Below are 13,545 nucleotides of genomic sequence, written 5' to 3' on the forward strand. Positions count from 1 at the left end.
CTTTTTGCAAACTGTGTCAATGCTGCTCGCATCCTAGAGGGCTTTATACCCTCGAAACTTCAGGCAAGCAGGAAAAAAGACATATAGATGGACAGTAGCGTGCACTGGGACAGCAGCTTTCGGGTGTTGCTTGAGGTGTGATGTGTTGACCTTTCCGCTAAAGTCTCTTATGCTCCATAAACCCAAGGTAAATCCTTATGCCTATGTCACTGGTATGCTGCCATTTTCCCTGTGCTGCATTGCCGCTCATATGTTGTTGTAGTTGTGAAACCCTGGAATTAACTATTCCATACTCTAAGTGACATAAATTACAGTTTTATAGTACTCAACAATAGTCTTTGCATTTCAAGGCACATCATCTGTGATAAAGGTGGTAGGTTCCTAGGTGGATGGATACAGAAGTTAGGCTCCAGCCTGCGAATTATCTTCAAGTCATGCATTCCAAAACGTTCCAGGAGGGTTAGGTGGAGCAGGGTCCCGAGCTGGAATAACAACACCCTGCCGCTGCAGTTCGCGCAGTACATCCAGTATGGAGTCCAATTCAATTCGGAACTGCTGCAGCTCTTGGTTCTTCGAGTGCGCAAGCGCCTTCCACTTTTCCACTTCTTGTGTTTGCTCTTCTTCCACAACTGTGCGCGTCTGACGAATTACCTGCAAAACAAAATAGAAGCAGCTACTCAATATCTGTAGTTCAGATTAGTATTTGTCCCTCTATTTCTTCACTGGTTGATCCTCAGGCAAGCCTTTTAATGCTCCAGGCATGTTGAGAAGCAAAGCTCCCATTACTCAACACTAAACACCGCCTAGAGGTTAACTTGCAGAGTTGTGGGCACTTTGATACTGGCAACAGGCTCTTGAAAGTCCATTCAATTATTTGTATCACTCCTGTAGCAGAGGCAGTGACCATCTCCCCCCTCTACTGGTGTGGAAAAAGTAAATTAATGTATTAAAGATGGCCTCCGCTGGCATACAGATAAACACAACGAAACAGGGGTTACAGAAAAATTTACAAAAACATTTCTTATAGGCACTAAAGATAAAATGTATTAACTAAGAGCTAGTGTAGAAAAGGTGTATCCAGCGCAGGTCCAGAAGTGAAGGATCCAAGCCAGATTTTAAGATAACGATGTACCATGTAGTTAGCATTGTTTAAAATACCATAACGTGTTTTAAAAAAATCTGGAATTCATCTGAAAAACAGCTAAAATACAGGTTTAGTTCCAACATAAAACAAAAAAAAAACCCTTACATTTGCCAGTTATGTTCTGCTCCGCAATCCAGAACTCTTACAACAACCATGCAAACCATAACTTGCACAATAAATTTAACACGGGCACAATACTGGGATTCCAGGAAATGTTTTCAACTGGGGTGCCAAGTAGGCGTGCCAGAGATCCCTAGGTGTGCATTACGACGACTTAGGAGGAGAGCAAACCACAGCTTTTGTTCTCCTTATCTAAGTGGAAATGAACACATTTTATTAGCTCTACTTCCATCCCTTCACCACTGCAGTGAGTCTTTCCCTTTTAAAGCCCAGAGGAAGCCAACACAATAACGCATCTTTGTTAAAGCTAGCATCACTGAGCCAAGAATGAACATTATATATGCAGTTTCCATTTAGAAGTGTGAAGCAAGACATCCGAGGATGACATGCCAGCCTAAGCATCTTTTATGGCAGCTAGAACTCTGACAGTCCTCGCAGAGTTATCGGCTCTCGAGACTACGGCCTGAAATCTGATAAAGATTACGTCCCGGCAGAGAGGAGACAGGATTCGTGGTTCCCCCTTGTTCCTTCTGTTTGCCCTTTAGCAGCTTCCCGTTGACTGCTGAGAGGATGGGAGAGCGAAGAGCGAGACATTTTCTCACACCGCCTCATCTCCAGCACGTCACGCAGCCGTGGGAGGAAGAGATCCTGCACAGAAGATGTGTCACACGCTAAGTCCTGCACCGTGTCAAAGGCCGCCATCTTCCAAGTGCCTCCATGCTTGCACGCCAGGCAGTCGACCACAATTACACGGGAGAAGTATAAACACAAAGCAAGAAGCTCACATGGCATCCTGGTCTGAGAGGTCGCAACAACCTGTTATCAAGCACAGAGGACAAGGCTTGGCTTGGTTTGGTGAAGGACCGAAGCATTAGACGAGAAAGTCTCCCTCCTGGCACGCATCTTCGAGCCCACCCAAACTATTAGGGACTGAACCTTTCAAGTAAGATGGTTCCCGAGGGCTGTATGTGGGCACATGAAACAGTATATAAATCAGTGCTTGAAATGGAAATATAGAAGTGCAGGTACTCAGTATCCCAGAGCACCAGTATGCTACTAGTGCTGGTACTCTCCCAATAAAACTATTTTACCTTTGCTGAGCAGAGCTGAGACCTTTCAAATCAGCACTACCCTGGGAAACTCGCTCGGCTCTACCGGGCAATTCATGACAGACCTGTGGCATATGGAGCAGTACATACGTATACTACTCCAGTAACCAGACACATAAAACTATAGAAAACATTCCCATGAATAAATATTCTAACATTGCTTAGGGGTACGAATCTCTTCCTAGATATAAAATGCCGTACTTGGGTATACAATGCTTAATCTTATCATACCTTAGGTGTAATTGCAATAAGACTATCTCATGCTTTTCATTGGATAAAAAGGACAGTCCAATGAGAATTAGTGTGCTCACTCATGCAATGGTGATGGGGTTTACGATGCTTACAAACTGGTTGGTCCTATCTTCCCCTACAAAGGCACCAGACTCAACTTCTTTATTTAGGAAATAACACATTTACTTCACATGAAACAAGGTGGTATAACAACCACAGCAAACATTAACATTACATAATGCAAAATATAGCAACATACACATCAAACCGGACGACAAAATTGCACATACCCTATTCGCATCCTCATTTGGGGGAAGCATAGTACAGAAAGACCAGGTGAGATAAAGGGACACAAACATGTCTGTCCGATCCAGAGACCGCATAGTGCAGTGTGGTCCGTGCCGGGGCATCCCTGGACTCTTGGTCACAGTGTTGTGCTTTTTGTACAAAAAGGGAAGTCTGATGAGAATTTCTGACAACAGTGATTTCATGCGTCTTCACACAATGGATACACATAGGACCTATGCAGAATAGGATACTGCAGCTTCTCAAAGGAAGGGTGCAAATACAATTACCTATCACAAAGGAATGGTCACTATAAAGAACAGCCTCAATTTTAACGGGACAGATTTTCTGTCTTCCTACAGATTATTTCATGCAATAATCTTAGGTCTCAGACTGGAAAACTAACCGCCAGTGGAAGCTAGGTGGCACCTGAATGAGTCTCACTGCAGTGCTGACCAGTTGTCACCAGATGTAAAATAATAGTGACACAAAGGCACCAAATGTCACCCATGGCATATGTTCTTCCATACTTCTCCGCTACACAGAGGTTAGCTAGTAGGAGAAAGAGCAAAAGGGAGAACAAGTTGCAAAAAACTGTTACAGAAATAAAACATACATACATCACATACTATGACACACACTCAGAAAGGATGGAGGGTGGTGATGAATTTACGTAAAGCACACTATCCATCAAGAAACGTTTTACAAAGGTAAATGGTATATACTTCTTCACACAGGTAACTCATCTTTTGAAATAGTCCCGTAGCAGGACGTATCAAATAAGGAGGGCACAAGAAACAACTACACCTGAAGAAATGGAGAAAACAGTGGAGTTGATAATCAGAATCTATGATGTGGTGTTTTGTGTAAGGACGCACAGAGGCCCAAATGAACAAGTTACTTACCTTCGGTAACGCTTTTTCTGGTAGATACAATATCTGCCTGTGGATTCCTCACCTTGTGAATATCCCCTTGCGTCAGCAACATTCGGAAATTCTTTTTTGTAGCTTCGCGCCGACGTGGACTTGGACGTCATAGAGGCACGGCATCGCTCGCGACTCCGCTGACGTCACCGACGCCTATAATAGGCCCACGCCGGCGTGATGACATCAGTTCCGCCCTTTTTTCCGTGCCTTCGAGGCACACGGACGGACCAATGACAGTAGACATATACAAAGTATACGCAGAACAAATATCAAGGTAAAACACACACAGTGTGAAACAAATGCAATAAAACATTTGAAATAAACAACCCCTTGACAATAAAATAAATACATTACAGAAACTCTGGTATAGAAGAGTGGACAACGGGGAGGCGGGCGGGTCAGTGAGGAATCCACAGGCAGATATTGTATCTACCAGAAAAAGCATTACCGAAGGTAAGTAACTTGTTCTTCTGATAGATACATCTGCTGTGTGGATTCCTCACCTTGTGAATAGAGTCCCACAGCAGTCCCCACTCCCGGAGGAGGGTGTCCACACTTCTAAACCAGGAAATCCTGGAGGACAGAGCGTGCAAAGTGACCATCCCTCCTCATTTTGGAATCCAAGCAGTAATGCTTCGCGAAAGTGTGGAGGGAAGACCAAGTTGCCGCTCTACAAATATCCTCTACAGGAACAACTCTAGCCAATGCTGAGGTTGAAGACTTAGCTCTAGTAGAATGAGCCCTTATACCCTCTGGTGGTTCCTTACCGGCCAAAGAGTAGCAGATCTTTATACAGAGGAGGATCCATCTTGATAAAGTTCTTTTATGGACCGCTCTTCCTTTCTTGCAGCCAGCAAAACCAATGAAGAGTTGGTCATCCAAACGAAAGTCTTTAGATCTGTCCAAGTAAAAGGACACCGCCCTTTTGGGGTCCAGACGGTGCAGTCTCTCTTCCTCCTTAGAAGGGTGAGGGGGAGGATAGAAGGTAGGAAGGGTAATGGACTGTCCTAGATGGAAGGGAGTTACCACCTTAGGCAGAAAAGCAGCCCTGGTCCTAAGAACCATTCGATCAGCATAAATGGTCAAGAAAGGGGGCTTGTAACTAAGAGCCTGAAGCTCACTTACCCTCCTTGCTGAGGTTATTGCAACGAGGAAGACTGTCTTAAAAGTCAGAAGCCTCATAGGACATTTGTGAAGAGGCTCGAAGGGAGCACCCATCAAAAAGGTCAATACAAGATTTAAGTCCCACTGAGGCACAATAAAAGGAACAGGAGGGAACTTATTTGTGAGACCCTTTAAAAACCTTTAAACTACAGGAGATTTGAAAAGAGATGGCTGAACAGGCAAACAAAGAAACGCCGACAGCGCTGAAAGATAGCCCTTAACTGTGGCAACAGCAAGCCCCTGTTGCGCCAGAGAAAGGGCAAACTGTAGAACATCAGATAAATGGGCTCTCAAAGGGTCAATAGATTTATCCCCACACCACTTGACACATTTTGACCATCTATAAGAATAGATGGACTTAGTGGAGTCACGCCTGGCTGACAAGATGACATCCACAACGTCAGGCGGGAGGGAAAAGGAATTCAGGTTACCCCGTTCAATCTCCAGGCATGAAGGTGTAATGTCTGGAGGTGGGGGTGTAGAACCTGCCCCTCCATCTGAGAGAGGAGGTCTGCCCTGAGAGGGAGACGGAGCGGCGGGTGAGAGGAGAGGTAGAGAAGATCTGTATACCACACCCTTCTTGGCCAGTCCGGGGCGACCAATATGACTTGGGCCCGGTCCTGGCGAATCTTCCTCAGAACCCGAGGAATCAAAGGTATGGGAGGAAACGCGTAAAGGAGTTGATTTCCCCAACTCAACTGAAACGCGTCCCCCAAGGCTCCTTGCATCGGATACTGGAGACTGCAGAATGACAGGCAGTGAGCATTCTCGCGAGTGGCGAACAGGTCCACACAAGGAGTCCCCCACATCTGAAAGATGTCGTGAACCACCTTCGGGTGAAGCCTCCACTCGTGGTCGGCAGAGAACTGCCGACTGAGACTGTCTGCACGAACGTTCAGAACTCCGGCCAGATGATTTGCCATCAGACAAATCTGATGGTCCTGAACCCAGGACCAGAGACGCAGAGCCTCTCTGCAGAGACACTGAGACCCCACTCCTTCCTGTTTGTTGATGTACCACATCGCGGTGGTGTTGTCGACCGAACGACCGCGAAGGGAAGGGAGGAAGGCCTTGAGCGCCGAACGTATCGCCCGCAATTCTAGAAGGTTGATGTGAAGCAACCTTTCCTCTGGAGACCAAAGACCCTTGATCTCCAGATCCCCCAGATGAGCACCCCACCCTAGAGTGGATGCATCCGTAATCACTGTGGCCACCGGAGGAGGCAACTGAAAAGGCTTCCCCTGAGACAGGTTGCCTTCCACGCCCCACCAAGACAGATCCGCCGCAGCTTCTCTGGAGATCCTCACTGACTCCCTGAGATCTCCGTTGTGCTGATACCACTGCCTGCGGAGGCACCACTGGAGCGCCCTCATGTGCCAGCGTGCATGGTTGACCAACAGAATGCAAGAAGCCATCAGACCGAGCAGGCGAAGGACCTTCAGGACTGGAACGACCGCTCCATAGTAAAATAAAGGAATCATTTCCTGTATGTCGCGAATCCTTTGAGGAGGAGGGAATGCACGACATACAGTAGTGTCCAGTACAGCACCTATGAACAGGTTGCGCTGGGAGGGCACCAGGTGAGACTTGGGTACATTTATCGAAAAACCCAACCTGTACAACCACTGGGTTGTCTCTCGCAGATGATGGAGCACTCTCTCTGACGACTCTACTTTGATCAGCCAGTCGTCCAAATAAGGGAATACAGGAATCCCTGATCTTCTGAGATGCGCCGCCACCACTGCCATCACCTTGGTGAAGACTCGAGGCGCAGTAGTAAGCCCAAACGGAAGGACCGCAAACTGATAGTGCTGCGATCCCACCGTAAAACGGAGATACTTCCTGTGCGACTTCAGGATGGGGATGTGAAAGTACGCATCCTGCAAGTCGAGCGACACCATCCAGTCTTCTTCCAGCAGTGCCTGAAGAACCTGAGCAAGGGTGAGCATCTTGAATTTCTCTTGTTTCAGATACCAATTCAAGATCCTGAGATCCAGGATTGGACGAAGCCTGCCATCCTTTTTGGGAATCAGGAAATACCGGGAGTAGCATCCCTGAACCCTTTCCTGCTCTGGAACCACCTCTATCGCACCCTTTCTTAACAGAGTTTGAACTTCCTCCGGTAGGAGCAACAGATATTCCTCTGAGCAAAATCCCTGGCAAGGAGGGTAATTGGGAGGGAATTCCCGAAAGGGAAGGGCATACCCATTTTCTACGAGATTGAGAACCCAAAGATCTGATGTAACCGATTCCCAATCCCGTAGAAAGTGGGTAAGCCGACCCCCCACCGGACCCACATGATCCTGAATGGCGGATCTAGGGCTGCTTTTCTGTGGCTGGGGGGTTGGAGGAGGTGGAGGAGGAAGGGGCTTGACGCCCTCGAGGACGTGCCCTTTGCTTTCCCCTGTATGACCTATACAAGGTATTTTGCTGCTGCTGCTGTTGTTGCTGCTGTTGACCTTGTCTATAGGTACGAAAAGAAGAGCGTCCAAAACCTCTGAATTTTCTGGCCGATGAACCTCTCACTTGAAGACCAAGAGATCTAGCAGTTGCCCTGCTATCCTTAAATCTCTCTAAGGCTGCATCTGCCTTCTTGCCAAAGAGTCCTTCACCATCAAAAGGCAGATCTAACAATGCAGACTGCACATCAGCAGAAAAATCAGAGGATTTTAGCCAAGCTGAACGTCTTGTGGCAACCGCAGTGCACATGATCCTAGCAACAGAATCTGCAGTATCTAGACCGCTCTGGATAACTTGACGAGCTGCCGCTTGAGTATCAGATAAAACTTCCTCAAAGTCACCTCTGCAGTCTTCTGGAACTTTTGGAATCAATAAACGCATTGAGTCCATAAGTGCGTGCACATACCTTCCCATAGGACAAGTGGCATTCGTTGATTTTAACGCCATACTTGCGGAGGAGAAAGTTTTCTTGGCCACTTGATCCTGTTTTTTAGCTTCCTTGTCACCAGGCACTTGGGGAAAAGCACCAACTGACTTTTTTGAGTATGCAGCTTGAATCACCAAACTTTCAGGAGATGGGTGAGATGATAAAAATGCAGGGTCCTCAGGAGCCACTCTATATCTTATAGCCACACCTTTTGAGACAGCAGGAGCAGAAAGAGGCTTTTTCCACACCTCCATAATGGGTTCAGTTAACGCCTCATTAAATGGGAGTAATGGTTCCACAGCTGAACTCGGTGAATGGAGAACCTCTGTAAGCAGATTTGATTTAAATTCAACAGTAGGTAATGTCAAGCCCAAAAGTCCTGCTGCCTTTTTCATTACCACGTGATATGGTTGAACATCCTTAGAGGGTGCATCTGGACCCGATGGTAACACCCACTCTGGGGAAAAATCAAGACCACTAGCATCAGCTAGCTCCTCGAAATAATTCTCATCCAGTTCACCTTCCTCCAAATTTGAATGAGACTCATAATAGCTTCGTTCTTCTAGGAGACGTTGAGCTTCTCTCCTAGATCTCTGTTAACACGGATTGCAGCCGGATCCACTGTCGACTCCGACGGCGCCGGAGCCGACGTCGGTATCGAATCCGAAGGTTTAGAAGGATGCTCCAGAGATTTGCTTGGAGCAGGCGACGCCGGTGCTGGAGTCGTCGACTTCAGTCGAGCCGGCGTCGACATCGGCGTCAACCTCGGTGGAGCCGGGTACTGCCACAGCGGAGTCGGGGCCGGCATATACGTCATGAAAGGTGCCGGGGCATAAGAAGTGAGGCACACCCAAATTAAATGCCATTGGACCCATGGGACCCGAAGGTGCACCAGAGGGGTACCATGACCTTGAGAATACACCATACATAGCGTTCAAGAACGCCGAAGGATCCTGACCTGGTGCTGGAAAAGGTGGATGATCACCCTCAGGTCGATCTCGAGGCAGATTCGAATCTGGTTCATCAACAGGAGCCGATTCCTCTTCCTCATTAGGAACTTCACCGACCTCTTCTTGAGCCGGAGACGGCTTCGGAAACGGATCGGAAACCGGAGTCGTAGATTGAACTTGCGACTCCGAAGGTGAGGCCTCACCTTCTCGATCCGAAACCTCCTATGGAGGGATCACCTTTGACTTAACCTTCTTGGGTGATCTCGACCTCGAGCCCGACTTCTCACCCGAATGACGTTGAGATTCATGTCTCCTTTTCTTATGCTTCTTATGTGATCTCGAAGCATGATCCGATGAAGACTTCGAAGCCGACGCCTCTCGAGATCTTGATCTTGACCTCGACCTCGACTTCCTCGAGCGGGATTTTGAAGACTTCTTTCCTTTATCGGCTTTCAGTCTTGCCACAAGAAGCTTGGCCTCCCTTTCTCGCAGGGCCTTTGGATTCATTTTTTTAACACGATGAGCATTCATCCACGTCGTGGTCGGAGCTCAAACACCAAATACAGTCCTGGTGTGGGTCCGTAACGGACATCATCTTCCCGCACTCCCTGCAGGGTTTAAAACCAGTCTTCTTTGTCGACATTATAAGGAGACAAAGAGGCAAGAGAGTAAAGAAACGAAGAAAAACAGTAACAGAGTTACCAAAAGCGACTGAGTATCCCGAAACCGTTAGCGTTGATGACGCGGAAAAAAAGGGAACTGATGTCATCACGCCGGCGTGGGCCTATTATAGGCGTCGGTGACGTCAGCGGAGTCGCGAGCGATGCCGTGCCTCTATGACATCCGAGTCCACGTCGGCGCGAAGCTACAAAAAATAATTTCCGAATGTTGCTGACGCAAGGGGATATTCACAAGGTGAGGAATCCACACGGCAGATGTACCTATCAGAATGCCTCTTACTTGAAAGCAGACAGTCGCCCCTCAAGAAGGGTACAAGCTTCAGTTCTCTTTCTTTCGTTGAATAGACATAAATATCATCCCAAACGGTCCTTCCTGAAGAGTCCATGTAGGACCATGTACTAAATTGACTGGTTACAGAACTGGGTGTTTGTGAGGTATCGAGCGCTTATATAGTAATCACATATGTGTATTTAGGAACAGGGTTTTCGCCCGCGATGCATTCAATAATGGGAAGATACACCCTACTCCCCTGGTACAATCCTGAGATTGAGAGACATTGTCTAACTGTATGAAGCACACACCATTCAAGCCAATCAACAATTCTGTAGAACAAACAAACTTAGTAATAATCATAAGAGATATTTTTCTTGTCTTCTATTGTTGCATTTTATTTTCTGCAGGCGACTTCATTTACGTCAACACGTGTTTCGTCATCTCCTGGAGGTATCCCTACAACTTCGTTATGGCTGGTCTGTTGAAAGGATTCAGTAGTCAGTCCTCCTGCCTAGAATAAACTAGCATGAGAGGTCAATAAGTCCAGTTCTTCTGAGTGTGACTAAATCCAATATATAAAATAAGTGGTGTGCAACAGGGGACGGTATTTCCTTTAGTGATGCAGTAAATGGAAGTGACTGTACTTCCAAAAAAATAAAGTTGGGAGGTCAATAAGTCCGGTTCTTCCGAGTCTCTTAATTCAATGTGAGTAATGGCCACAACATTAAATGGTGTGCGTCATGGGACGGTATTCCATCCAATGGTGCAGCAAAGAAGACGCTGAGCTTACAAATAAATAATGTTGGGAGCTGAATATACTGCCATGGATGAGCAGGGCTTGAAATAATGAGGTAGTCCCAGTGCATTCGCGGGTCAGCGTCTGAGAATAGCTACTTCTTTGCTGCACATTGGTCATTATATATCATGGATTTAGATACACTCAGAAGAACCAGAGTTATTGACCTCCCACGCTGGTTTACTTTAGGCAGGAGGTGTGACTAAATAATTGTTGATTGACTTGAATGGCGTGTGCTTCATACAATTAGTCATGTATTAAAATGTATGTTACTGGATTGTTAAAGTTTAAGGTATAGAGACTGCAGTCTTCATGTGAGCTGTGGCTGCGTTCCCACAAAACAAAAACAATAAGATGAATGGGTCGGTCGTAACAACCACAGCAAGATGGAGGCAGTGTAGTTTGGAAGCTCCCGGGCCTCGTGATCTGGCTCGATTCCCCGCAAAATTCAAGCATCAAACCCCAGAATCGTCAGCACTGGCAGCTCGGGGACCAGGCGGTCCCAAATTGGGTTTTTGTGGCCACGAGGAGAGACGGCGTATTGCCCATTACACCATTCCAGCAGCAATGGCGGCCAGATGAGCAAAAGGTCCGCACCTCCAAGTTGAGTGTGTATGGGGTTTTACGAGATGACAGCATCGGCGGCAGTGGAGGCCTGTGCCCCCCACATGGGATTGAAACAGGGATGCTGACTGCTCCGGGATCGCTGGCTGAGACACGCAGGCGAGGGGGAGTGCGGCCCGGCCCTGAGTGTGGGCCCCACTGGGAGGGAGTACTGCGGCACTGGATGGCACCAGTGGGCCTGGCGTGATTCTGGCGCAGTTACAGAGAAGCAGTGCTGGGAGAGACTGGCAGTACTGATCACTGTGGCCCCCCGATGCTGCCCCCATTGACTGTGAGGTGTGTGGTAAATAAATAAATAATACCCTATTTTTGACTAGGCATATAGCATAACAGATAGCTCAATAAAATAAGAGTCAAGATTCGAGGTAGTAGGAGTTTCTGCAGGTTTATTACAGCATAAGGACAGGATCAGGACAACCTGCATAGGATGACCCAGCAGGGGAAAAGAGGCCCAGCAGCTGCTGGGGCTTGGTCTGGGATGAGCGCGCTAACTTTTAATAACAATACATGAACTTATATACATAGCGCAAACACATAGCATTACATTGCAGTAGGCGTAGCAGTGGGTGGAGCAGAAGGCGTGACGCGTAGCAGTCGCGAAAGATAACAGTAAAAGTATGTGTAACTGGGCGTGTACATAGACATGTGGTGCAAACGTAACAGAATATGTCATGAATGGGGCGGAAACATAGGAGGGGGCTACCTAAGGAGCCGGGACCTCTAACCTAATGGTGCGCGCAAACTGGCAATGACGTATCACTAGGAGAAGCTGGGGGCTATGAACTCTGTGCTAGGAGCAGAGACTAAAGTCTGGAGGGTCGGAGCGACATGTACCTAAACCCTATCTGGTATCTGATGTTTAGGGAACATGTTGATATAAACTAGAAGTCATGAGGGGAAAAGCTAACTTGATTCTAAGACTGGACCATGCATTATTCTACATGTAGTGCGTGATGAAGAATACTAAATGACCATTAAATACAGTATTTCTCTAACATGGAGACGAGAAGGCTAGACAATGACGGAAACTATTGATGCAGTTCAGTAGCTTAGGAATGCAGAGAAGGAGGACTGAACTGATAGCTGGAACTATAACATACTTTTGGCAGACTCAGAGGCAGAGCCAGGCTGCACCGGGCACTGCGAGGCAGGAAGTAAGTGAAGGGTCGAGGATACAGGTGGGGGCTGTATCGCTCCTCAGCGAGGCTTTTAGGAGACAGGAGCTGAATCTGATGTCCAGGCCCTGTTGAGGCCTGGAAACGGGGACTTTATAATGGAATAACGTGCACACTGAGAAACGTGGCAACGTAACGTTACATAGGCCTGATATTCGTAGTATTCACGAGGACTGGAAACTAACATACTAGAGGTGGACACAACTGTAATTGCGTCATTAATCGGACATGGGGAATAACATATGCATATTGGTCATGCACACATAACATATGATGGATGAGGCGTAGGGACACAGAACATGGCAAAATTTACTTTTCCACATTCCCTCCTTGTCACTACGTTTCCATCAGGAAACATCAATATTCATGATACCGTCTATCATTTCATACAGTACCATTTGCTCGTCTCGAATTATCTTGGAACGGGATTTAGAACGGGGCTTAGGACTAGGAATACAAGAGGTAGCACACATGCTGCAAATCGCAGGGCCACATTGTATACAGAGGCAGCAGCTAAATATGATCGCTACTGCTATACTTAGAAAGGACAGGACTTTCCATCCCCATGCGGAAATTATATTCCAGAACCAACCGGACCATGTCCAGGTGCCTGGATCTTGATGTAACAGATGGGCAATTTTATGAAGTCTGGTTATAGCTGAATAAACAGACGGCGCGTTATTTGGAATGAAAATGCAGCAACTAGATCCGATGAGTCTACAGGCCCCGCCCCTATCGGCCAGTATGACGTCAAGGACGAGACGATTCTGTAAAACGACAATTCTCATAAAGGATTGCTCTTCAGTTAAGTTACCTAGAGCGGAGGCAGTCTCATCTACTACAGCTTCAAGGGTTCTTGTTAACCTACGGATTAGCTTACTATTTACAACTGTACCTAAATAAGGGAAAACACCTTTATCTATATCAATGAATTGTTCTGCGGCGGTTTCAGTATAATCGACAATCGGGAGATTTCTCTTGTGTCTAATATGTACTAGGAAGGAATTCCTATGGTAGTCAGGTGGGGCTAGGAAAACAGGTGGCAGTAGGAAGGCAATATAACAGGTTCCCTCCCAATCGAGGGGCAGACGAACATATGCGGTTTGACCACAAACAAAATAAGAATGACGTGAAGCTTTAAAAATAGATTTCCCACTGTCACTATACTTGATAACAGTAG

At 46.9% G+C, this 13,545-nt stretch overlaps 1 protein-coding gene across 2 annotated transcripts in view; it reads right to left on the minus strand.

Annotated features, from left to right (window-relative positions):
* Positions 1-282: 282 nt before the first annotated feature.
* Positions 283-13,545, minus strand: part of CEP162 (centrosomal protein 162) — a 977,479-nt gene continuing 964,216 nt past the window's right edge. For both annotated transcript variants that reach the window (XM_078648156.1, XM_078648158.1), the window contains one exon: positions 283-651. In XM_078648156.1, coding sequence (XP_078504282.1) covers positions 433-651 — 219 coding nt within the window. In that variant the 3' untranslated portion in view covers positions 283-432. The remainder of the gene's footprint in view (positions 652-13,545) is intronic.

Source organism: Lissotriton helveticus, chromosome 6 (genome assembly GCF_964261635.1).
Source record: "Lissotriton helveticus chromosome 6, aLisHel1.1, whole genome shotgun sequence".
In the NCBI taxonomy this organism is placed as follows: domain Eukaryota; kingdom Metazoa; phylum Chordata; class Amphibia; order Caudata; family Salamandridae; genus Lissotriton; species Lissotriton helveticus.